At 42.9% G+C, this 27,373-nt stretch overlaps 1 protein-coding gene across 1 annotated transcript in view; it reads right to left on the bottom strand.

The window, feature by feature from the left end:
* ABCD1 (ATP binding cassette subfamily D member 1) overlaps window positions 1–27,373 on the bottom strand; it is an 83,500-nt gene that overhangs the window by 3,737 nt on the left and 52,390 nt on the right. Inside the window, exons 6-9 of the mRNA XM_056539962.1 lie at window positions 26,444–26,589; window positions 21,778–21,923; window positions 15,325–15,409; window positions 13,215–13,340 (exon numbers count right to left, since the gene is read on the bottom strand). Coding sequence (XP_056395937.1) covers window positions 13,215–13,340; window positions 15,325–15,409; window positions 21,778–21,923; window positions 26,444–26,589 — 503 coding nt within the window. The remainder of the gene's footprint in view (window positions 1–13,214; window positions 13,341–15,324; window positions 15,410–21,777; window positions 21,924–26,443; window positions 26,590–27,373) is intronic.

Genomic DNA, 27,373 nt, shown 5'->3' with positions numbered 1-27,373 from the left:
TCAAACCGTATTCGGATCAAAATTTGTACACACTTTTTAATACAGTTTAGTCAGATTTTGAGGAATCCTTTTTTTTTTTTTTTTTAATCAAAAACCTGATACGGGAACTGTATTGCAAAAACGTGGTTTTGTGAACCCAGCCTAAGGGTGGGTTCACACCACGATTTTACTATACGGTTTCGGCATACGGTTTCATAAAAAAAAAAGTATGCAACCGTACAGAAAACCGTGCCCATAGACTTCCCATTCAAAATCGTATGCACCATAATGTATACGGTTGTCTCTGTTTTTCAAACCATACGTTTTTTTCCAGACAGAAAACCGTGGCCTACCACGGTTTTTGGTCTGGGTGAAAACTGTATTAAACTGTATATGTTTTTTTTTTTTTTTAACATGGGAGTCAATGGGAACTGTACAGAACCGTTTGTGCGTACGGTTCCATCCGGTTTTCACCATACGGTTTTTGACTTTGCACAGTTTTTTTTTCTTGTAATTTCAATCAAACAAGTAAAACTTTATTCATAATGGAGTCAAAAGTTAAAAACTTATATGTTTTTTTCTTAAAAAACGGATGCAACCGGACATCACTTTTCTAACCGTATACGGTTTTCAACCGCATACAGATAAAAGTTTGTATACACATTTTGACACAGTTTAGTCCGGTTTTGAGGAATCAGTTTTTTAGCAAAAACCTGATACGGGAACTGTATTGCAAAACGTGGTGTGAACCCAGCCTTAGTTTCGTACTGGATGATCTTGATCATTTCTACAGTGTATACGTTTATTTTGCCATTGGAACCTAAACTATGCCTGTTGGGTCTCATAGGATGTGGGAAAGAACCCTACTGTGGCTGATCTAACTACTGCTTGGAACTCTTTTATTGTAACAAACTTATCTTACATTATGGATTTACGTTAGTGTTTCCCAACCAGGGTGCCTCCAGCTGTTGCAAGACTATAACTCCCAGCATGTCCGGACAGCCAACGCAAGATAGCATATACATAACCATCTACTTCTAGGTCAGTGTTCTCCAACCAGGGTGACTCCATCTGTTGCAAAACTACAACTCCCAGCATGCCCGGACAGCCGAAGGCTGTCCGGGCATGCTGGGAGTTGTAGTATTGCAACAGATGGAGGTACACTAGTTGGGAAACACTGCTTTACACTGTAAGCTTCATACTGACCATTATTCTGTTCTGTATGGAAAGTCCCCATCATGGTTTATTGTATTTCATTCCATTTCCCCTTATGGGCGAATATCATAGATTAGATCCTACATACACAACTATATCTACATCTATATCTATCTATCTATCTATCTATCTATCTATCTATCTATCTATCTATCTATATATATTTATCTACAGCTATAGCAAAGTTGCTTCATTTCTTATTTTAGATGCATCACTGCGATAACCCAATTGCCAATGTGGTGATACTCTTTAACCCCTTAAAGACCAAGCCCATTTTGACCTTAAAGGGGTACTCCGGAGGAAAACTTTTTTTTTTTCTTTAAATCAACTGGTGCCAGAAAGTTAAACAGATTTGTAAATGACCTCTATTAAAAAAAATCTTTACCCTTCCAGTAGTTTTTAGCAGCTCTATGCTACAGGGGAAATACTTTTCTTTTTGAATTTCTTTTGTGTCTTGTCCACAGTGCTCTCTGCTGACACCTGATGTCCGTGTCAGGAACTGTCCAAAGCAGCATAGGTTTGCAATTGGGATTTTCTCCTGCTCTGAACAGTTCATGATACGGGCATCAGGTGTCAGCAGAGAGCACTGTGGACAAGACAAAAAGGAAATTCAAAAAGAAAAGAATTTCCTCTGTAGTATTCAGCAGCTAATAAGTACTGGAAGGATTAAGATTTTTTAATAGAAGTCATTTACAAATCTGTTTAACTTTCTGGCACCAGTTGATTAAACAAAAATGTTTTCCAGTGGAGTACCCCTTTAAAATGGACAGATATTTGGAGAGAATTACATCCAGATGACAAGGTTTATTCCTGCTATGGTGCCTCATATAGAGCTGCCTCGCGGATCGACTTGGCATTTTGTAAAATTTTAGCCCGGAAATATGTCAAAAATATTTTTTTTTTATGGTAGTAGATTAGATCACGTTCCATTGATAGTGGATAGAGATGAGCGAACTTACAGTAAATTCGATTCGTCACATACTTTTCGGCTCGGCAGTTGATGACATCCTTATCCTGCATAAATTCGTTCAGCTTTCAGGTGCTCCGGTGGGCTGGAAAAGGTGGATACAGTCCTAGGAAAGAGTCTCCTAGGACTGTATCCACCTTTTCCAGCCCACGTGAGCACCTGAAAGCTGAACTAATTTATGCAGGAAAAGCATCAACTGCCGAGCCGAGAAGTTCGTGACGAATCGAATTTACTGTAAGTTCGCTCATCTCTAATAGTGGAGATCCAGGTGGAAGAGATGTCTGGGACCAATAAAATCTTCAGGTTGAACTAGTTCTGGGCGGTATACTGGTTCATACCGAATACCGGTAAGTTTTCGGTTTACGATATCAATTTTTCCATATACCGCAATACCGGTCGGGCCCCGCCCCCCGAATGAATTATCAGCCACAGCGCTCTCTCCCCACATCGGGGGACTAATCATATGTTACCCGCAGGCGCTGCTTCTCCTCCTGTGAGCGCTGCACATCCTCCCCAATGATTTGTGAGCCGAGGGCGCAGGACTTTTGTTCTGTTTGGAGAATGGAAGCTGTCACCTCCCCCTGCAAGTGCTGAAAGCCAGTGAGCCGCGGGCACTGCAGAGCTTCTGATGACACGTGTCTCAGGAACCGCCCAGTTTAGAAGAGATTTGCTATGGGAATTTGCTTCTAAACTGGGCGTTTCCCGAGACACGTGTCATCAGAGTTTACTTAGACAGAAAAGAACAACCTTAACTTCAGAAGCTCATAAGTACTGAAAGGATTAAGAATTTTTAATAGAAGTAATTTACAAATCTGTTTAACTTTCTGGAACCAGTTGATATATAAAAAAAAAAGTTTTTTCCTGGAATACCCCTTTAAGGCCCAACAACAGAAGGCCCATATTGGGGCCCTCTGTACAGCCATTATGCCCCCTCCCATAATCTTGCATTGAGGGGGTGGGGCATGACATCATGAGGGGGCGGGGCTATGACGTCACGAGCTCCCGGCGCCGGCTCCAACGTTCGGAACAGTTTGTTCCAAACGCTGAGCAGCGGAGTACCCCTCTCACACCCCCTGGTTGAATTAATGAGAGGACCAGTGATTTCGAAACCTATGTCAAAAATACCGTATATAAAATGCTGGGACAGGAAATTTCAGGAAATTTCCAAGAAGTAATTAAGGGGAGGTGGGAAAGGGATTTAGGGGTTGTAGACACTTGGGATAGAGCAATTGCAAATTTGAAATATACTTCATATAATAAGGCTCACATTATGGTCCAAACCAAAATATTGTATAGGTTGTACTATACCCCACTGGGATTGAAGAGGATGGGACTTAGGAAGCGGGTTGTACAAAATGTCAAATGGAGGAGGTTAATTTTTTTCACCTTGTTGCCCCCTTGTTCAGACCTTTTGGAAGGAAATTATTGGAATTATTGAGAAGTATAGTATCAAAATTGAAGGGGTTCCTAAAAAAAATAATTCTGGGGGATGTTGGGGATTCTCCTTATAAGAAGAGCCTTATCAGGTTATTTGCATATGCCAGGCTGCTGATAGCTGGGAAGTGGTTTGCAGGGCTGGATCATCATTGGCGCTCATGGAGGGGACCCCCGTCACATTCGGGATATCCCTGTGTACCGAAAAATCTTTTCAGGACACAAGGGGGTCCCGGCGGTTACCTCTTTGCGGCGCCCCGTGCTTTAACTTTAAAAACGCAGGGGCTGCCGGGAGGTAGCGCACGCAGGGACGTCACCGACGTCCCGTGCGTGCACCCATAGATGAAAAGCAGAGCGGAGCATCGAGGAGGACACGCGCGCATGGTAAGTGACCAGCGGCATGTCATCTTCAGTGTTCTGACCTCTGCTCCTACGGTCCCGGGACCTACTACTATGGCCCATGGGCCATAGCAGTAGATTGTGACCCCGGACCGGTGGTTGGAATACTGAAGTGGGACAGTAAACAGGCATACAGCCTCCAGCCATACAATGTATATGGCTGAAGGCTGTATGTCTGTGGGGGAACTGTACTGCACCTAATGTGGGGGAACTATACTGCACCAAATGTGGGGGGAACTATACTGCACCTAATGTGAAGGAACTACACTGCACCTAATGTGGGGCAACTACACTGCACCTAATGTGGGGGGGGGGGAACTATACTGCACCTAGTGTGGGGCAACTATACTGCACCTAGTGTGGAGCAACTATACTGCACCTAATGTGGGGGAACTATACTGCACCTAGTGTGGGGCAACTATACTGCACCTAATGTGGGGCAACTATACTGCACCTAATGTGGGGGAACTATACTGCACCTAATGTGGGGGAACTATACTGCACCTAATGTGGGGGAACTATACTGCATCTAATGTGGGGGAAACTATACTGCACCTAATGTGGGGGAACTATACTGCACCTAATGTGGGGGATCTATATCTAATCTGGCTGGCTCTGATAAACAAAGTACGCAACTATGAAAAGTTATTGGCTAAAGAATCTAAAAGAAAAAACATTGAATGTCACAAAATCTGGGCTAAATGGTGAAAAGGGAAATTAAAAAAACGTTTTTTTCCCTTTGATCCCTTAGGGTGGGTTGGGTGGTATTTCGATAGCATCTATTATGTTATATGTGTATAACTGTGTGTATACAGGTTGGGGTCTGCCAGATCCTGAGGGGTTCTCTTCTACTTGGTGGGGCCTGTGTGTGGGGGGGGACTCTTGGTTCACCGTCATTTCCCCCATTATTTCCCAAGCACCTTTCAGTTGTCTGTATGGCTACTTTTCTCTTTCCCTCATTGAGAAGGATACATTCAATTCTACTGTTGACTGAGCTCTCAATACATGTTGTGGTTGTGGTTTGTTATATCGGCATTTACTTGACCCCCTACACTGTGACCCCTTAATTGGCTGCGGGTTAATCGGTAGGATCGCCTGCTTTATAAGGCTGCGTTCACACATACGTCACAGCTATCCATCAGCATCCTGCCAAGAATGGGGAGTATATGTGCGTCCTATTTAGTGGAAAGGGGCCCACATGTAGTCACTAGGTCAGTGTTTAGCAACCAGGGTGCCTCCAGCTGTTGCAAAACTACAACTCCCAGCATGCCCGGACAGCCGAAGGCTGGCCGGGCATGCTGGGAGTTGTAGTTTTGCAACAGCTGGAGGCACCATGGTTGAGAAACAATGCACTAGGCTATTACGTTCAGGCCATTAAAATAAATGAGACGCACTGCTGTACCCCAGTATACGTCAGTATTCCGTTCTTGGTGGGTTGCCGAGGGTTGACTTATAGGTAGCATTAACGCATTATTTCCCAAGCACTTCTGAGTTGTCTGTATGGCTACTTTTCTTTTTCCCTCATTGCCAAGGTCATATTCGATTCCAATGTTGAATGATCTCTCAATAAATGTCATGGTTCTGCCTGCCCTGACCAATTAAAGGAGTACTGCGGCATAGGACAACTTATTCCCTACCCAAACGGTAGGGTATAAGTGTCTGATTGTGGGGGGTCCGACCGCTGGGACCCACCGCGTTCTCCTGCAGGGCGCCCAGGACTCCTGGTGCATGGAGAAATCTCCGCTACGCGCAAGGAGACTGTTGACCTGCGCACGAAGCGCGGATCAACACGCCCCCTCCATGTATCTCTATAGGAGAGCCGGTAATACACAAATGCCGGCTCTCCCATAGAGATCCATGGTGGGGGCATGTTGGCCTCCGTTTCCTACCATGGTCGACACAGCTCCTTTCATGCAGAGAGCCGGGGTGCCGGACAGGAGATTGCAGGGGGTCCCAGCGGTCGGACCCCCTGCGATCAGATACTTATCCCCTACCCTTTGGATAGGGGAGACGTTGTCCTACGCCACAGTACTCCTTTATTTTACTGTCTTGTACTACCTGAATTGTACTCTTTTTTACGCTATAGCCGGTTGTTAAAGGGGTACTCCGGTGGAAAACATTATTTTTTAAATCAACTGGTGCCAGAAAGTTAAACAGATTTCTAAATGACTTCTATTAAAAAAATCTTTACCCTTCCAGTACTTATTAGCAGCTGTATGCTACAGAGGAAATGCTTTTCTTTTTGAATTTCTTTTTTGTCTTGTCCACAGTGCTCTCTGCTGACACCTCTGTCTGTGTCAGGAACTGTCCAGAGCAGGAGAGGTTTGCTATGGGGATTTTCTCCTGCTCTGGACAGTTCCTGACACTGACAGAGAGCACTGTGGACAAGACAAAAAAGAAATTAAAAAAGAAAAGAATTTCCTCTGTAGCATAGAGCTGCTAAAAAGTACTGGAAGGATAAGGATTTTTTAATAGAAGTAATTTACAAATCTGTTTAACTTTCTGGCACCAGTTGATTTAATAAAAAAATGTTTCCACCGGAGTACCCCTTTAAGGCTGCTATTATGTGTATTACTTGGGGCAGTGTTACTCCTGCCATGCTTTTGATCACTTTGAAGGTTGGTACATATGGATCTGGACTCTTGGTGGACTTTGTGGTTTTGTTTCTAGGTGGGGTGGTTTTTATACATTTTTCTGTTTGTGTTTCTGAATTGTTAAAACTCAATAAAAACTATCTGAATAAAAAAAAAAAAAAATAATAATAATAAATGGTGGTTAGAAGCACACTTGACATTTTCCGGTGTCATGCATACACACATACCGGTGGGGAGCTGGACCACTGATGCAGTGGGGCAAATGTGCGAAACCTGCATCGGTGTGCAAAGAAAATTTGCAAAAATTGGGTGCAAAAAGACAAATATGTCTGACATTTTACATAAGAAATGCCCTACATCATCTTCTTTGCCCCATTGTTCTAGGCAATGTTAATAGAGCAATCATGTAAAGTGACACGGAGACGTCAGAGAAGATGCAGAGGCGGCGGGACAGTGCGGGGCAGTGATTGACTGAATAAAAGACGAGAGGAAGAGTCGTGGTGAATGCCCTCATCTTCCTTGGGTAAGGTCTCCCAGTCTCTGTGCTGTATATGTCACTGTATGTACTGCAGAGGAGGGAAGAACAAGCCTCCATTGTCCCAGCATCCCCTAGGAGGCCAAGGCTGGAAGCCGTCCAGCTTTTCCATCTGTGACGATAAAAGGGGACAGAAGTGGGGCACAAAAGGGCAGCTGGGGGTCACATCTCTGAGAATGCCATACAACCCCTTAGTTAAAGCAGCAGAGATGCTGTTTTAACCCCCTTGCTGCCTAAAGTTCTAACCCCTCATAGTATTGTCATGCCTTGCAGTCCTGAGGCACTGACTTCACAGGCTCCACATATAATAGTGCCTTGTGCCTATGAATATCCATTATTTCCTGATTAAACGCAGGTCATACGCTCCAGCATTCATAGCAAGGTTCTCACATGGTCTGGATGGTCCCAGTCTTGGCCATGAGGCCTGGGTGTTATACTGACCGCTGCACTACATTGTGCATTGTATAATCCCTGTGTACAGACTGAACCACTCCATCCCCTTGGGCCTCAAATATTTTAAGAATTTTAGCACTTACAGTGGGGCAAAAAAGTATTTAGTCAGCCACCAATTGTGCAAGTTCTCCAACTTAAAAAGACGAGAGAGGCCGGTAATTGTCATCATAGGTACAGCTCAACTATGAGAGACAGAATGAGAAAAAAAATCTATAAAATCATATTGTCTGATTTTTTAAGAATTTATTTGCTAATTATGGTGGAAAATAAGTATTTGGTCAATAACAAAAGTTCATCTCAATACTTTGTTATATACCCTTTGTTGGCAATGACAGATGTTAAACGTTTTCTGTAAGTCTTCACAAGGTTTTCACACACTGTTGCTGGTATTCTGGCCCTTTCCTCCATGCAGATCTCCTCTAGATCAGTGATGTTTTGGGGCTGTCACTGGGGAACACGGACTTTCAACTCCCTCCAAAGGTTTTCTATGGGGTTGAGATCTGGAGACTGGCTAATCCACTCCACGACCTTGAAATGCTTCTTACGAATCCACTCCATGCTGAAATACTCAGCCATGTTTCATCTTCAATGCCCCTTGCTGATGGAAGGGGCCCCATTCATCTTTCCTTTACACGGATCAGTCGTCCTGGTCCCTTAGCAGAAAAACAGCCCCAAAGCATGATGTTTCCACCCCCATGCTTCACAGTAGGTATGTTGTTCTTTGGATGCAACTCAGCATTCTTTCTCCTCCAAACATGACGAGTTGAGTTTTTACCAAAAAGTTCTACTTTGTTTTCATCTGACCATATGCCATTCTACCAATACTCTTTTGGATCATCCAAATGCTCTCTAGCAAACTTCAGATGGGCCCGGACATGTACTGGCTTAAGCAGGGGGACACGTCTGGCACTGCATGATTTGAGTCCCTGGCGGCTTACTGATGGTAGCCTTTGTTACTTTGGTCCCAGCTCTCTGTAGGCCATTCACTATGTCCCCTTGTGTGGTTCTGGGTTTTTTGCTCACTGTTCTTGTGATCATTTTGACACCATGGGGTGAGATCTTGTGTGGAGCCCCAGATCGAGGGAGATTATCAGTGGTCTTGTATGTCTTCCATTTTCTAATAATTGCTCCCACAGTTAACTTATTCACACCAAGCTGCTTGCCTATTGCAGATTCATTCTTCCCAGCCTGGTGCAGGTCTACAATTTTGTTTCTGGTGTCCTTCGACAGCTCTTTGGTGTTGGCCATAGTGGAGTTTGGAGTGTGACTGTTTGAGGCTGTTGAAAGCTGTCTTTTATACTGATAAGTTCAAACAGGAGCCATTAATACAGGTAACGAGTGGAGGACAGAGGAGACTCTTATAGAAGAAGTTACAGGTCTGTGAGAGCCAGAAATCTTGCTTGTTTAAGGTGACCAAATACTTATTTTCCACCATAATTTGCAAATAAATTCTTTAAAAATGTTACGGAATTTTTTTTCTCATTATGTCTCTCATAGTTGAGGTATACCTATTATGAAAATTACAGGCCTCTCTTATCTTTTTAAGTGGGAGAACTTGCACAATTGGTGGCTGACTAAATACTTTTTTGCCCCACTCTATGTGATTGCATTAAATGGGATCAGCCAGAATCAAAAACTTTTTGTATGTTATACATCTTGGCAAAACATTAGACTTTTTAATATACTTTATAAAAAATGTTCATCACATTTTTATAGAAATTATGACAAAAGAAAGACCACTAGGGGTCTCCATACCATTTAGAACATAATTCTGTTCAGCTGCAGTATCATCTTTGTCCCAGCTGAAGCACAGGCTGGGACAAAGTCCAGGAAGTGAGGGCGGGACTAGCACTCCTCTGTGCTCACTCCTGCCCTGTCAGACTGCAGCATGAAAACAGAGAGGGGGTTAGAGAGCAGCCTGCGCTGATTGGATGAAGAGACCCATCACAGCACAGCAGACTCAGGGAGGAAGATGAATCACCCAGAGTGAGGACGCACCCCCTCCAGAGCACAGAATGACAAACCAAATGAGCAACAGATAGAAGGTATTTGTGGGAGAACTATATGTGCTAGACACACAGAAATTATATGTAAATGATAAGGATTAGGTACTAAATAACATATAACTTTTTTGTGTGGGATATGACAGGTACTTTTTAAAGGTATCCATAAGTTCTATTAGGTTATATGTCACAGGTTTCCCGATCTGTGGTAATCAGCTGTCTTCCAGAAAGAGCTGTCCAGGTGGAACAACTTTTAGGCTGGTGTTACGTGATGCCATCATGGTGAAAATTTGGCCACAGTGACCAATGTGGGCAAAATTAAAGAAGAAGTCACACGTAGGAAAATGTATCCAAAGAATAGTGGTAAGTGTCTGATCGCGAGGGGACCGACCGCTGGGACCCCCAGGATTTCCAGTACAGCGCTCCGGCTCTCCTTGCACACACAGCGGGGGTCGGCATACACCCTCCATTCATCCCTATGGAAGAGGTGGAGATACTGTACACGAGCGCTGTACTCGTGTATCTACGGCTCTCCCATAGGGATGAATGGAGGGTGTATGCCGACCCCTGCTGTGTATGCAAGGAGAGCCAGAGCGAAGTACAAGAGATCCTGGGGGGTCCCAGCGGTCGGTCCCCTCGCGATCAGACACTTATCCCCTAAACTTTGGATGGGGGATACGTATTCCTACTTGTGACTTCTCCTTTAATAGTAATAAAAAATATATTTCAAGGAATGATCCGTTCCCATAATCACTACAGGCAATGGGTTACGAAACAATTTCTGGTAAAGCAGGTGATAAATTACTTTATTATTATTATTAGAATAAGTTCAGTCTGGTCTATTCTGCAATATAAAAATCCTGTGGATGACTCTTCCAGGAAGAATTTATGTGTATAAGAACCTAGTGAACCCCACAGGAGAACACTTCCTGGATCACACACTTTCAGCCACAGCACAGACCTCTCTGCTAGGCTGAAAGCTGCGTAGGGGACCGAGGTAAGTGTAATTTAATTTTTCATTCCTACCAACCACCCAGAAACATAAAAAATATTAATCCCGGAGTACCCCTTAAAGGGAGTGGATGATTTCACTGGAGACATAGTGAGGAGTAGGAACACTGGTATTTATACAAGGGACAGATGTCCTCAACTTGATGGCTGATCAGAGATGAGAAGAAAGCCCTGATTAACCTTTCAGGAACAGTGTGGATCATCTTTAGCAGGCAGACTGGATCACCTAATCCCCACTTCCTGTGTTCTGTCCTAATCTAGTTGTTACTAGGGATGACCCAATCCCAACAGGCAGTGGACAGCAGATTGCAGAGAAGGAGGACACCTAGTGGCCAAGGAGTTATTTTTAGTAAATAAAGTGATTTAGTATCATAGAGGCTGAATGGTCAAATGGAGGAGAGTTATTTGTACACCAGTAAAGCATTCAAATTCTTAAAGGGGTACTCCGCTGATCAGCGTTGAACAAACTGTTCCAAACGCTGGAGCCAGTGCCGGGAGCTCGTGCCGTCATAGCCCCATGATGTCACGCCCCGTCCCCTCAAGGCAAGTCTCCGGAAGGGGGGGTGAAGACTGCCACGCTCCCTCCCATAGACTTGCATTGAGGGGGCGGACATGTGACGTCATGAGGGGGCGGGGCTATGACGGCAGGAGCTTTTGGCACTGGCTCCAGCATTCGGAACAGTTTGTTCCAAATACTGAGCAGCGGAGTACCCCTTTAAATGGGCACATTAACCCCTTAAGGACTCAGGCCATTTTATTTTTACGTTTTCGTTTTTTTCTCCTCGCCTTCAAAAAATCATAACTCTTTTATATTTTCATCCACAGACTAGTATGAGGGCTGTTTTTTGCGCGACCAGTTGTCCGTTGTAATGCCATCACTCACTTTACCATAAAATGTATGGCGCAATCAAAAAAATACTATTTGTGTGGGGAAATTAAAAAGAAAACCGCAATTTAGCAAATTTTGGAAGGTTTCGTTTTCACGCCCTACAATTTACGGTAAAAATGACATGTGTTTTTTATTCTTTGGGTCAATATGATTAAAATGATACCCATGATAATATACTTTTCTGTTACTGTTGCGCTTAAAAAAATCAAACTGTTTAACCAAATTAGTACGTTTAAAATCCCCCTATTTTGAAGACCTATAACTTTTTCATTTTTCCGTATAAGCGGCGGTATGAGGGCTCATTTTTTGCGCCGTGATCTGTACTTTTTATTGATACCATATTTGCTTATATAAAACTTTTAATACTTTTTTTTATAAATTTTTTTTTGTAATAAAAAGTTATTAAAAAGCAGCTATTTTGGACTTTTTTTTTGACGTTCACGCCGTTCACTGTACGGTATCATTAACATTTTATTTTAATAGTTGGGATATTTACGCACGCGGCGATAACAAATATGTATATAAAAAATTATTTTTTTTTTTTTACACTTTTTGGGGGTGAAATAGGGAACAATTTATGTTTTTATTTTTTCCTTTTTCAACTTTTATCTTTACACTTTAATAATCCCCATAGGGGACTATTTATAGCAATGATTGCTAATACCATTCAGTGCTATGTATAGGACACAGCACTGATCAGCATTATCGGTCATCTTCTGCTCTGGTCTGCTCGATCTTCGACCAGAGCAGTAGACCCCGGGAGACGGCCGGAGCAAGGTGAGGGGACCTCCGGCCGCCATGCTGGATGATCGGATCGCCGCGGCAGCACTGCGGGTGATCCGATCATCCATTTAAAGTATTGCGATGCTGCAGATGCCGTGATCTGTATTGATAACGGCATCTGAGGGGTTAATGGCGGACATCCGCGGGATCGCGGGTGTCCGCCATTACGGGCGGGTCACTGGCTGCTATCAGCAGCCGGGACCTGCCGTGCATGACGTGAGCATCGCTCCAATGCTTGCGGTTATGCATAGGACGTAAATGTACATCCTGGTGCGTTAAGTACCAGCTCACCAGGACGTACATTTACGTCCTGCGTCATTAAGGGGTTAAAGAACTTTTGTTATATGGTTATTTGAATTTTTTGAATATTTAACAAACAAAACAGCTCCTGAAAATCCCACCACTAGGGATCCCCATACCTACTGGGACACTAACCTGTCCTGCAGCAGTATTAGGCTTGTCAATGAGTCATGGACAGGAGATGACTCATGCACAAGGCTGCATGAGCAGACGCACCAATCACCTCCCAACACCACATGGAGGGACACGCCCCCTTCCAGCACACACCAATCCCCTCCTACCACCACAAGGAGGGACACGCCCCCTTCCCCTGAGAGGATTTATAACACTGTGAGCTAAAGAAAAGAGGGATTTTTATAATAAATATATGTGATAGATGTACATGGTTAGGATTAGGTACTGAGTAACACTTTTTTTTTAATCTGTATTAGTTGTCACTCAAAAAAACACTCTCAAACCTCTCTCTTCCAATCCCTTTATAAATATAAACCTTCATTCAACCCCCAGCTGTCTCTCCCGATCCCTCCATACACTTGAATGTTTGGCTCAGCTAAGTGTTCATGTATACCGAAAGCAGAGGTAAGCTGCTGCCAGACTGCGCTTGGGGGCTGCCTATCTTATTTCATATATACATTGCATACAGCTGACTTACCATAAAGATGGCCTGTGGGTGATAGACAGCAGGGCAATCCCAGCATCCTTTGCAGCTTGGAAGATCTTGCCTTCCACGTCAATGCTGACAGCACTCGTGCACTCATCCAGGAGGGCGTATTTTGGTCTGCAGAAAATAATCAGATTGTTACAAGAAACCCTTGGCCTATCTGACATTTCATCTCATCCCATCCACAGCTGACTCAGGCTGCCGACCCTTTAGGAAAGATTTGGGTTGTTTGAGGAGTAGGCCCAACACTCCCGAACACTGCTTAAAGAGGTATTCCGCTGGAAAACATTTTTTTTTTTTTTTTAAATCAGTGCCAGAAACAGAACAGAACAGATTTGTAAATTACTTCTATGTAAAAATCTTAATCCTTCCAGTACTTATTAGTTGCTGTATGCTCTGGAGGAAGTTGTGTAGTTCTTTCCAGTCTGATCACAATGCTCTCTGATGACACCTCTGTCCAAGTCAGGAGCTGTCCGGTACAGGATAGGTTTGCTATGGGGATTTGCTCCTACTCTGGACAGTTCCTAAAATGGACAGAGGTGTCAGCAGAGAGCACTGTGGTCAGACAGAAAATAAATTCAAAAAGAAAAAGAGCTGATAAGTACTGGAAGGATTAAGATTTTTAAATTTACAAATCTGTTTAACTTTATGGCACCAGTTGATTTAAAAAAATAGTTTTCCACCAGAGTACCTCTTTAAGGATTGCTTTTCAAAGGCAAACACCTTAATCTTATGGTGGTCACATGACCTTAGGAGAATTTTGCATCTTTACAATCCAAGTGTTGGAAAACAGATCTGCACTTTATATAGACTGCTCAGCACTCTCTTATAGTCATTGCTAATCAATGGTGGAGCTTCTACTCTGAATATGAGTTACATAACAGAACAGAAGCTAATTCTGTCAGGAAGAATTACTTAGAGGATATGCCACTTTTAAAGGGGTACTCCTGTGCCCCAGCCTTCTGAACATCCGGTTCAGAAGGCTTGGAGCAGCGGCCGCGGCCGCTGCTCCAAGCCTTTTGAACCGGATGTTCAGAAGGCTGGGGCACAGGAGAACCCCTTTAAGACTTACCAGCTATCCACACCATCCGCACTAAAGCTCCATTCGCAGTCTATGGGACTAGTGAGGATAGCCAAGTACGCAATCTTTACGAGTCCCATAGACAATGAATTGAGCAGCAATGCGTATACTTAACTGCTGCTACATTCAGGAGATTTTGGAGTTACGGAAATGTTAATGTGAATGGGTGTTTTGCAAATTCCCTGTTTTTGGTTTCCTGCACTCCTCCAGTGGCCACAAGCAGGCCATTGGGGGTTGATAGTTCTTGGTTTTGAGGTAGGTGCAAGTCCCAGAGGTGGGACCCGCATCTATCAGACTTATTTATGGTATATCCCATGGATACGCCAGAAATCTTCTCGACAGGAATAACCCTGTAAGTTTAATATGGTGCAAAACCATCATAATCATTTGTATAAACTTTTGACATGTTGTTGAGTCCTGAGATCCGCTGCGATGGCGAGTCATAACTGGGTGAAGCATGCAGCAGCGCGCTTCATCTCCTAGCCAGCCATCTGATCCGACCAATGCTCTCCATAGACTATAATAGAATGTATCAGTCGGAGCGGGTGGACGGCCAGAGAGTGAAGCCCTATATCTCAGAATCACAGCCAGGACTGAGACCTAGTGTGATCTAAACGTGTCACATGTCTAGACAACATGTGAAAGGTTTATACAAATTACAATCCCTATATCTCAGAATCGCAGCCAGGACTGAGACCTAGTGTGATCTAAACGTGTCACATGTCTAGACAACATGTGAAAGGTTTATACAAATTACAATATGCTTTAAAAGTATACACACAGGCCCCGATTTATCAAACTGTGAGGTAAAAAGTGGAGAGATTTTTCTACAGCAACCAATCACAGCTCAGCTTACTGGCTCTGGTAAAGTGAAAGCTATGCTGTGATTGGTTGTCGGGGGAAAATCTCTCCACTTTTTCTCTGACACAGTTTGATAAATTTGGGCCAAAATGTTTATTAAAAAAATGACTAAATATATAGATGAGACCTAAGAGGAGAGCTTACTACCAGCTTACTAACCTGTGGTAAAACATTCGCGCCATTCCAACACGTTGCTTCTCTCCTCCTGACAGAACGTCTTTCCAATCACTCACAGAGTCCCAGCCTGTATAGAAAGCAGAATGTTTGTCATATACATGTACCTGCAGCCTAGCAGAACTGGAGATTATTCTAGATATAAAGTGAGCATTTTTTTTAAATCAACTGGTGCCAGAAAGTTAAACAGATTTGTAAATGACTTCTATTGAAAAAATCTTAATCCTTCCAGTACTTATTAGCTGCTGAATACTACAGAGGAAATTATTTTCTTTTTGGAACACAGAGCTCTCTGCTGACATCATGACCACAGTGCTCTCTGCTGACATCTCTGTACATTTTAGGAACTGTCCAGAGCAGCATATGTTTTCTATGGGGATTTTCACTGTCCAGAGTAGGAGAAAATACCCACAGAAAACATATGCTGCTCTGGACAGTTCCTAAAATGGGCAGAGATATCAGCAGAGAGCACTGTGGTCATGTCAGCAGAGAGCTCTGTGTTCCAAAAAGAAAATTTCCTCTGTAGTATTCAACAGCTAATAAGTACTGGAAGGATTAATATTTTTTAATAGAAGTAATTTACAAATCTGTTTAACTTTATGGCACCAGTTGATTAAAAAAATAAATAAATAAAAAAAAAAAGGTTTTCCACTGGAGTACCCCTTTAAGCAAGACACTGCCAATAACACAAGAAGCCCCTGTGGTGGCAACTGGACTCTTTGACCAGAGATAGTGAGTAGAACCCCCAAAAAAGACGGGTTGAAAGTATCCTGATAGTCTCCCCATTATATTATCACCCTTTTGTTTCTATATGACTGGGTGTATAGGTATGACCCAGCACCTCTCTGTAGACCCCAGGATTTCTTCCCAATCCCAATGAGTCACTACATGGCCCGGGCTCACACATGGCTCACGTCATGTGTTTTCTCTTTGTTCTACTTGCCACAACAGAAATACATTGGCACCAGGACAAGGAGGGCGTCATATGGATTACGTGATGGAATAAACAGTGTGTTGTTGATATCTGCACAGAGAAGACAGATGAGATGGCGTCATAAACAGGTGTTAACAAATGGGGGCGCTCCCTATGTCTAGATAGACAGGAACCTTAAAGAGGTCACCAGAGAATACATATGCACTGACTCCTAATGGTTGCCCATTTGCATAACTGGCACCCGTCATTATTCTTTTTGGGTGGTGCTGATATGTGCTTTCGCAATGGGGCCATTAAAGGGGTACTCAGTCCCTAGACATCTTAGCCCCTATCCAAAGGATAGGGGATAAGATGTCTGATTGTGGGGGTCCCGCAACTGGGACCCCTGCAATCTCTGTGCAGCACCCAGCGTTCGTTTAGAACGCTGGGTGCAGGCGGCAGGGGTTGTGATGTCAAGGCCACGCCCCTCAATGCAAGTCTATGGGAGGGGGCGTGGCAACCGCCACGCCCCCTCCCATAGACGTGCATTGAAGGGGCGAGTGTGACATTACGAGGGGCGTGGTCGTGACATCACAATCCCTACCGCCTGCTCCAAGGGTTCGGAACAAAATGTTCCAAACGATGGGGAAGCAGAGTACGCCTTTAAGTCCCTGCTTTCTTATCCAGTGGGAAATATAGCTATGTACTCTCAGTGGTAATTCAAAAAATATCAAAGGATCCTCTATTCTGTGGATAAGTGTCTGATCACTGGGGTGCGATCACTGGGACTCCCATGATCACCATAAAGGGGGTCCCGGCTCTCCCAGCTGCATAGACTGGCTGAAGGCAGGTGCCTGGGGCAGCGCATGATGCGCATGCCGTCTCCTGCTCCATGCAGCTGAGAAAGCTGGAGCCCCATTCTGGATATAACGGGGGTCCCAGTGGTTGGACTTCGTATATTTCTAGGAGTAATAACAGAGGAACAGCACAAAGCTGCTCTAGAATTTACTAGGACAGATGTGTCAGGGAAGCTGACAGAACATTTTTACTACATGTCCACATATCAATGAACAACTATGCAAAGGTGAGGTTCAGTGCTCCAGAAAAGCTGAATGACAACCACACTGCGGCTGTGGTGACCATAATGGATGTGACTTGGATCATGTATTCCTTAATGTAGCTGTAATGTGAGGATCGAATCCCCTATACAGTGGTCCCTCAAGTTACAATATTAATTGGTTCCAGGACGACCATTGTATGTTGAATCCATTGTTTGTTGAGACCATAACTCTATGGAAACCTGGTAATTGGTTCTGAAGCCACCAAAATGTCATCCAAAAATAGGAAAAAGTGAGGATTAAAGATAAATAAATAGATAACTAATCTAGATAAAGCAAATCCTTATATATAAAAGTAAGAAAGATCTGCTGGGAGCTGTAATCACTGTCTATTTCAGTGTTTCCCAAAGAGGGTGCCTCCAGCTGTTGCAAAACTACAACTCCCAGCATGCCCGGACAGCCTTCGGCTGTCCGGGCATGCTGGGAGTTGTAGTTTTGCAACAGCTGGAGGCACCCTCTTTGGGAAACACTGGTCTATGTAGAGGACAGGAGCTTCTTCAGGGTCCTGTACAGTACACAGTGTCCTAAAAAAAAAGTTAAATGGAGCCGCCCTCACCTGGTGTCCAAAGGAGCAGCTAACCCTGGTACAGGTAAAGGGTACAGAACATGTTATACCTCCCTGTACTGTAGGGGGTGCTACCAGACACCAGTCAGTGCATACACTTCAGTAATACAGGTAAAGAGTACAGAACATGTAATACCTTCCTGTACTGTAGGGGGTGCTACCAGACACCAGTCAGTGCATACACTTCAGTAATACAGGTCGGTTCTTCCAGCCCTTGACACGTTTCACAGATTCCATAGTATTGTATGTTGAGTCTGGTTTCAAGTTACAATGGTCCTGAAAAGACTATTGTATGATGAAACTATTGTATGTTGAGGCCATTGTAAGTTGAGGGATCACTGTATATCAGCAAAGTCTTCAGGTAGACTGGAATAAGGACAGACAGCACAGACAGAGTAGACGATATCTGGTTTCCTCAGTAGATCAGAAGGAATAATGTCTAAGCTCTTTACTTTGCTCACATGTAAACAGTAAACCCTCCTTTCTTTACATACTGGAGTGTTGTAACATGTACAGCAAAGAAGTGTATGCCTATCCATGTCCCAAGTTAAAGGGGTTTTCCAGGATAAAAAAAAAAAAAAAAAAAAGAAAACCACAGAGCCATTTCTTCCAAAAACCGCACCACAACTGGCTTCAAGTGCTTTGTGGTATTACAACTTGGCTCCATTCACTTTAAAGGGGTACTACCGTGGAAAACTTTTTTTTTTAAATCAACTGGTGCCAGAAAGTTGAACAGCTTTGTAAATTACTTCTATTAAAAAAAATCTTAATCCTTCCAGTACTTTTTAGGGGCTGTATGTTAAAAGAGAAATCCAAAAAAGAAATGCATTTCCTGTGATGTCCTGACCACAGTGCTCTCTGCTGACCTCTGCTGTCCATTTTAGGAACTGGAGAAAATCCCCATAGCAAACCTATGCTTCTCTGGACAGTTCCTAAAATGGACAGCAGAGGTCAGCAGAGAGCACTGTGGTCATGACATCAGAGGAAATGCATTTCTTTTTTGGATTTCTCTTTAGTATACAGCCCCTAAAAAGTACTGGAAGGAAGAAGATTTTTTAATAGAAGTGAATAAGTTTTCCCCTTTAATGGAACAGAGCTGCATTACCACACACAACCTGAGAATGTCGCTGTTACTGGAAGAAAGTGGCTATGTTTTTTTCTAATCCTAGATGATCCTTTAAAAATCCGCAACATGTCAAACAGACTTTGCATAAGACATCAGCTCACCACAACTTCTTAAAAGCAAATGGTTGTCTAATAGTATTAAAGGGGTACTCCGGTGAAAACCTTTTTTTTTCTTTTAAATCAACTGGCTCTGGAAAGTTAAACAGATTTGTAAATTACTTCTATTAAAAAATCTTAAACCTTCCTGTACTTATTAGCTGCTGAATACTACAGAGGAAATTCTTTTCTTTTTGGAATGCTCTCTGATGATATCACGAGCACAGTGCTCTCTGTTGACGTTATAATAATAATAAGTCTTTATTTATTTATTGTTGTCCTTAGTGGGATTTGAACCCAAGTCCCCAGCACTGCAAGGCAGCAGTGCTAACCACTGAGCCACCATGCTGCCCTTAGCATACATCTGCTATGCACGGTTGCTAAAATGGACAGAGATGTCAGCAGAGAGCACTGTGCTCGTGATGTCATCAGTGTTCCAAAAAGAAAGGAATTTCCTCTGTGGCATTCAGCAGCTAATAAGTACTGGAAGGATTAAGATTTTTTAATAGAAGTAATTTACAAATATGTTTAACTTTCTGGCACCAGTTGATTTAAAAGAAAAAAGGTTTTCACCGGAGTACCCCTTTAATGGGTAAAAGTAACATGACGGTTGGCAAGTGTGCAACTATTAGGTGTGGGGTATTGCCCAGGAGAGAACTGTTAGGTAATCCCCCTTTTAACAATATATAAATAGATAAAACAATATTAATGCTATATACTGTAAATATAAAAATTCTGATACAAATCCATTGCCATGACTTGAATGCTTGTTCCTATAGCACCATCTGCAGGTAGTAAAGTGGTACTGCAGTCTATGCTATATTGCAGTGGTCTTCAACCTGCAGACCTCCAGATGTTGCAAAACTACAACTCCCAGCATGCCCGGACAGCCGTTGGCTGTCTGGGCATGCTGGGAGTTGTAGTATTGCAACATCTGGAGGTCCGCAGGTTGAAGACCACTGCTATATTGTATACAGTGGTACCTCAGGTTACAATATGAATTGGTTCCAGGACGACCATTATATGTTGAAACTAGAGATGAGCGAACTTACAGTAAATTCGATTCGTCACAAACTTCTCGGCTCGGCAGTTGATGACTTTTCCTGCGTAAATTAGTTCAGCCTTCAGGTGCTCCGGTGGGCCGGAAAAGGTGGATACATTCCTAGGAAAGAGTCTCCTAGGACTGTATCCACCTTTTCCAGCCCATCGGAGCACCGGAAAGCTGAACTAATTTATGCAGGAAAAGTCATCAACTGCCGAGCTGAGAAGTTCGTGACGAATCAAATTTACTGTAAGTTCGCCCCCTTTTCCCGACAGTCACGCCCCTTTTTTGGGTTTTCTCAGCAAAATGGAGAGTTAGTCAGGGTTTTTTCAATTCTGGAGCACATTCTGGCGCAGACAGAATTTGTGGCGCAGACAGAATTTCTGCCGCAATGCGACAGAATCTGGCGCACAACCCGACAAAACATGTCGGGTTTGCAATAGTAAATGAGGGTCAATGTGTCTGATGTCAGAGCACAAAGCTTAAACCTATCTCTGCAGCTAACTGGTTTCTGTAAATTGTGCAAAAAATATCAAGTCCCGTGCGCCATGTTGGTAAACTTTGAGCAACTGGGCAAAAAAATACACCAAGCAAACATGGATAAAATCTATACTACATCACACCAACATTGATAAATATCCCCCAGTATCCCCAAAAAATAACACGGAGCCGCCCTCACCTGGTGTCCAAAAGAGAAGCTAACGCTGGCACAGGTAAAGAGTACAGAACATGTAACACCTCCCTGTACTGTAGGGGGCGCTACCAGACACCAGTCAGTGCATACACTACAGTAATACAGGTAAAGAGTACAGAACATGTAATACCTCCCTGTACTGTAGGGGGCGCTACCAGACACCAGTCAGTGCATACACTTCAGTAATACAGGTAAAGAGTACAGAACATGTAATACCTCCCTGTACTGTAGGAGGCGCTACCAGACACCAGTCAGTACATACACTTCAGTAATACAGGTAAAGAGTACAGAACATGTAATACCTCCCTGTACTGTAGGGGCGCTACCAGACACCAGTCAGTACATACACTTCAGTAATACAGGTAAAGAGTACAGAACATGTAATACCTCCCTGTACTGTAGGAGGCGCTACCAGACACCAGTCAGTGCATACACTTCAGTAATACAGGTAAAGAGTACAGAACATGTAATACCTCCCTGTACTGTAGGAGGCGCTACCAGACACCAGTCAGTGCATACACTTCAGTAATACAGGTAAAGAGTACAGAACATGTAATACCTCCCTGTACTGTAGGAGGTGCTACCAGACACCAGTCAGTGCATGCACTTCAGTAATACAGGGGTTTTACCAGTGAATGCCCATTCTGATTGGTCGGTTCTTCCGGCCACTGACATGTTTCACAGATCTGGACTGTCTGTACATTGTATGTTGAGCCTGGTTTCAAGTTACAATGGACCAGAAAAGACCGAAAATATTGTAACCCGAGGCCATTCTAAGTTGAGAGACCACTGTATTAGAAATTTTTTTCTTACGAAATGCAGGACAGACACATGAAGAGGGATGCCAAATTGTGGAATAGGGTTTCAAGAAACCTGTTCGCTCACCTCCCTCTCGCTGCACCAAATAGTTCAGATTCACGATGTGCAGGATGGCCTCCAGGTCCTTGTCAGTGAAGTTTTTCATTTTCATGTCACTGGCTGTGTCGGGGTAGATGACTTGATCTCGCAGGGTGCCCACAGACATGTAAGGCCTGGATGAAGAGAAAAAATAAATATGTGCAGATATAACAGAGGCGCTCATAGGGGGCGCTTCACTGCTGCCGAAGGTTACTAAATGCCTCCAGTATTAGTCACTGACTAAAATATGAGCGCCTAGAATTAGGGTTCTTTGGTTAGCTATAAATACAGTTGTATAGGAGAAATTAACACTTTGCAGTTAGAGGGGTTCTCCCAAGACTTAGAGTCATCCCCCTATCCACAGTATACGTGTAAACTAGTTAATAGGTGGAGGTCCGACCATTGGGCCTCCTACTGATCACAAGAATAAAGGTCCCCATGAGAATGGATAAGCAGGGTGCATTGGTGTTGTTCAGAATTGTACGGATTCAGCACATGGCAATGTTCAAACATCCCATAGAGCATGTGCACTGCCACTCCACTCACTCGGGGGACAATTGATCAACGCTCATGTGATCAGTAGGGGCTCCAGCAGTGAGACCCCCACTGTTCAGTTATGTATTCCCTATCCTGTAAATAAAGGATAACTATAATACAGTCATGGCTGTAAATGTTGGCACCCCTGAAATTTTTCTAGAAAATGAAGTATTTCTCACAGAAAAGGATTGCAGTAACACATGTTTTGCTATACACATGTTTATTCCCTTTGTGTGTTTTGGAACTAAACCAAAAAAGGGAGGAAAAAAACCAAATTGGACATAATGTCACCAAACTCCAAAAATGGGCTGGACAAAATTATTGGAACCCTTAACTTAATATTTTGTTGCACACCCTTTGGAAAAAATAACTAAAATCAGTAGCTTCCTATAACCATCAATAAGCTTCTTACACCTCTCAGCCGGAATGTTGGAACACTCTTCCTTTGCAAACTGCTCCAGGTCTCTCTTATTGGAAGGCGCCTTTTCCCCAACAGCAATTTTAAGATCTCTCCACAGGTGTTCAATGGGATTTAGATCTGGACTCATTGCTGCCACTTCAGAACTCTCCAGCGCTTTGTTGCCATCCATTTCTGGGTGATTTTTGATGTATGTTTGGGGTCATTGTCTTTCTGGAAGACCCAAGATCTCGGACACAGACCCAGCTTTCCGACACTGGGCTGTACAGTGCGCCCCAAAATCCATTGGTAATCCTCAGATTTCATGATGCCTTGTACACATTCAAGGCCCCCAGTGCCATAAGCAGCAAAACAACCCCAAAACATCATTGACCCTCCCCCATATTTCACTGTAGGTTCTGTGTTCTTTTCTTTGTAGGCCTCATTCCGTTTTCGGTAAACAGTAGAATGATCTGCTTTACCAAAAAGCTCTATCTTGGTCTCATCTGTCCACAAGATGTATTCCCAGAAGGATTTTGGTTACTCAAGTTCATTTCAGCAAAATATAGTCTTGCTCTTTTATGTCTCTGTGTCAGCAGTGGGGTCCTCCTGGGTCTCCTCCATAGTGGGGTCTTCCTGGGTCTCCTGCCATAGCGTTTCATTTCTTTTAAATGTCGACGGATAGTTTGCGCTGACACTGATGCTCCCTGAGTCTGCAGGACAGCTTGAATATCTTTGAAACTTGTTTGGGGCTGCTTTCATAAATTTTTCTCTTCCGTCCACGCCCAGGGAGATTAGCTACAGTGCCATGGGTTGCAAACTTCTTGATAATGTTGCACACTGTGGACAAAGGCAAATCTAGATCTCTGGAGATGGACTTGTAACCTTGAGATTGCTGATATTTTTCCACAATTTTGGTTCTCAAGTCCTCAGACAGTTCTCTTCTCCTCTTTCTGTTGTCCATGCTTAGTGTGGCACACACAGACACACAATGCAAAGACTAAGTGAACTTCTCTCCTTTTTTTTATCTGCTTTCAGTTGTTATTTTTATATTGCCCACACCTGCTACTTGCCCCAGGTGAGTTTAAAGGAGCATCACATGCTTGAAACAATCTTATTTTTCCACAATTTTGAAAGGGTGCCAATAATTTTGTCCAGCCCATTTTTGGAGTTTGGTGACATTATGTCCAATTTGCTTTTTTTCCTCCCTTTTTTGGTTTAGTTCCAATACACACAAAGGGAATAAACATGTGTATAGCAAAACATGTGTTACTGCAATCCTTTTCTGTGAGAAATACTTCATTTTCTTGAATAATTTCAGGGGTGCCAACATTTACAGCCATGACTGTGTACTATATAGTACTATATAGTCCAACATGCTGGGAGTTGTAGTTTTTCCAACAGGAGTTCTAAACAGTATTAACTTACTTAATATATTGTACCACAGTGCCATCTACTGGCAAGAAACTGAACATCAGCCACTTTGAGGAGCTTGCTTTATTACATTTATCACCTATGTACAGTATATATGATTGCTCATATATGGAATGTACTCGACTAATCACAGTCGACTTCATCAGTCCCATAGACAGTATATGGAGCAGTGGTCAAGTATGTGCATAATACCATAGGTGACTCCTGTATCCATAATCGGTGGAGGGGCTATTCTTTTAACCCCTTAAGGACTCAGCCCATTTTGGCCTTAAGGATTTAGAAAATGTTATTTTTATGTTTTCGTTTTTTCTTCCTCGCCCTCTAAAAATCATAGCTCTTTTATATTTCCATCCACAGACTAGTATGAGGGCTTGTTTTTTGCGCGACCAGTTGTCCTTTGTAATGACATCACTCATTTTACCATAAAATGTATGGCGCAACCATAAAAATACTATTTACCAAATTTAGGTTTCATTTTAGCGCTGTACAATTAACGGTAAAAACAACATGTTTTCTTTATTCTGTGGGTCAATATGATTAAAATGATACCCATAATTACACATTTGTCTATTATTGTACCGCTTAAAAAAAAAATCGCAAACTTTTTAAATTAGTATTTTTAAAATCTCTCTATTTTTCTGACCCATATCTTTTTCATTTTTCCGTACAAGTGGCAGTACGAGGGCTCAATTTTTGTGTCGTGATCTGTACTTTTTATTGATACCACATTTGCACATATAAAACCTTTAATACATTTTTTTTAATCAATTTTTTTTGGAATAAAATGTGACAAAAAAGCAGCAATTTCTTTTATTTTTTATGTTTACGTCGTTCACCATACAGGATCATTAACATTATATTTTAATAGTTTGGCTATTTACGTACGCGGCAATACCAAATATGTTTATACATTTTTTTTTTTTTACTTTCATTTTTACACTTTAATAGTGCCCATAGGGGACTATCTATAGCACTCACTTGATTGCTAATACTGTCCAGTGCTATGTATAGGGCATAGCACTGATCAGTGTTATCGGTGATCTTCTGCTTTGGCCTGCTCGATCTCAGACCAGAGCAGAAGACCCCTGGAGACGGCCGGAGGCAGGTGAGGTCACCTCACGGCAGTGTGGTCTCTAAAATGGATGATCGGATTGGCCGCAGCGCTGCGGCCAATCCGATCATCCATTTTAGAGACCGCACTGCCGTGATCTGTATTGATCACGGCATCTGAGAGGTTAGCAGCCGGGACCGGCCACGCATAACCCGAGCATCGGTTCGATGCTCGTGGTCATGGACAGGACGTAAATGTACGTCCTGGTGTGTTAAGTACCACCGCACCAGGATGTACATTTACTTTTGACGTATCATACCGACATGTTAAAAGTTTTGATTAGTCGGGGTCTCAGTGCTAATACCCTCACCGATCTGTAGATCAAGCCTGAGCAGCATGCTTTCCTCTCTAGCTCCGCGCTCAGTATGATTGCATGAGACGGGCTTCAGAGACTTAAAATGGATGGAGCTCATCCACTTCATCAGATGGACTGAGCGCCGAACTGGAGAACTGCGCGCTTCACCCGCCTATATCTATGGATCAATGGTGGTCAGTATGGAGCCCTGACCGATGAAAACCTTTCACATGTCTTTTAATTGTTTTTATTTTATTTTATTACAATAACGATTAAATAGGGGTTGTCCAGCAAAACAACCTCTGTAAGGCCAAATAAAACCTCTGTATGGATTCTAATAAAGCAACTTACTAATATAATGTTATAAGCAATAGTACAAAGATCTCTCCATATTAGCTGAGCTGTCTGTCTTGTAGATACATCATGTCACAGGCTGTAAATGCAGAAAGCTCCCTCCCTGCTCCCCTCCTGTCTGCATAGAACAAGGCCATTGATGTAGAGAGGGGAATTCATATTACTGCTCATTAGTTTTTAAGGCAGCAGGAAGTCTTTCTCAGATAAGAAAGCAGTGAGCATGTTCTGATGGAAACTACTGTGACTGAGAAAGGCTTCCTGCTGTCCTAAAATCTAATGAGCAGTAATATGAGGTACCCCTCATCACATCACTGATCTGGCCCTCAGGAAACAGGTGGGGTGAGGGGGATGTCACAGTTACAAGGGAGAGATCAAAGCGGATATAGAGAGTTCTGTGCACTATGGCTGATAACATTATATTGGTGAGTTGTTTTATTATATTTTTTTTAAACAGGTTATTTTTTTTGTTGGACAACCCCTTTAATAAAAAACTTAAAATAAAAATCTAGATAGATAGGTACTGTACCTTTGTGGTATGTAAAACATATGCTGTGGAGGAGGCTTGTACAGCACGCCACTATATGCAGGCCACAGGCCTCCCAATATGCGAAACAATGAGCTTTTCCCGCAGCCATTGGGTCCAGTGATCAGAAGGTGCATCCCCTCTTCAACCTGCAGACAGAATAGTGACAGGATGAGAAGACATCAGAAACAACATGAACCCCACCTCAATTCTCTGCAAAGTTCCTCCTGTTTCAGGGTATGTTCACACAGGACCGAAATGCTGCAGATGTGTTGTAGATTTTCACAATCGATTTCAATAGTGAAGCCAAAATCCTCAACAAATCGGCAGCATTTCAGTCACGTGTGAACCAACTTAAAGGGGTACTTTTTTTTTTTTTATAATCAACTGGTGCCGGAAAGTTAAACAGATTTGTAAATTACTTCTATTAAAAAATCTTAATCCTTCCAGTACTTATTAGCTGCTGAATACTACAGAGGAAAGTATTTTCTTTTTGGAACACAGAGCTCTCTGCTGACATCACGAGCACAGTGCTCTCTGCTGACATCTCTGTCCATTTTAGGAACTGTCCAGAGCAGCATATGTTTGCTATGGGGATTTTCTCCTACTCTGGACAGTTCTTAAAATGTTCTTAAAGGGGTACTACCGTGGAAAACTTTTATTTTATTTTTTTAAATCAACTGGTGCCAGAAAGTTAAACAGATTTGTAAATCACTTCTATTAAAAAAATCTTAATCCTTCCAGTACTTTTTAGGGGCTGTTTACTAAAGAGAAATCCAAAAAAGAAATGCATTTCCTGTGATGTCCTGACCACAGTGCTCTCAGCTGACCTCTGCTGTCCATTTTAGGAACTGGAGAAAATCCCCATAGCAAACATATGCTTCTCTGGACAGTTCCTAAAATGGACAGCAGAGGTCAGCAGAGAGCACTGCA

This window comes from Hyla sarda, chromosome 9 (genome assembly GCF_029499605.1).
Source record: "Hyla sarda isolate aHylSar1 chromosome 9, aHylSar1.hap1, whole genome shotgun sequence".
Taxonomy (NCBI): Eukaryota; Metazoa; Chordata; class Amphibia; order Anura; family Hylidae; genus Hyla; species Hyla sarda.
Note: the sequence above shows the minus strand (reverse complement) of the source record. Positions and strands in the feature narration are given on the sequence as shown.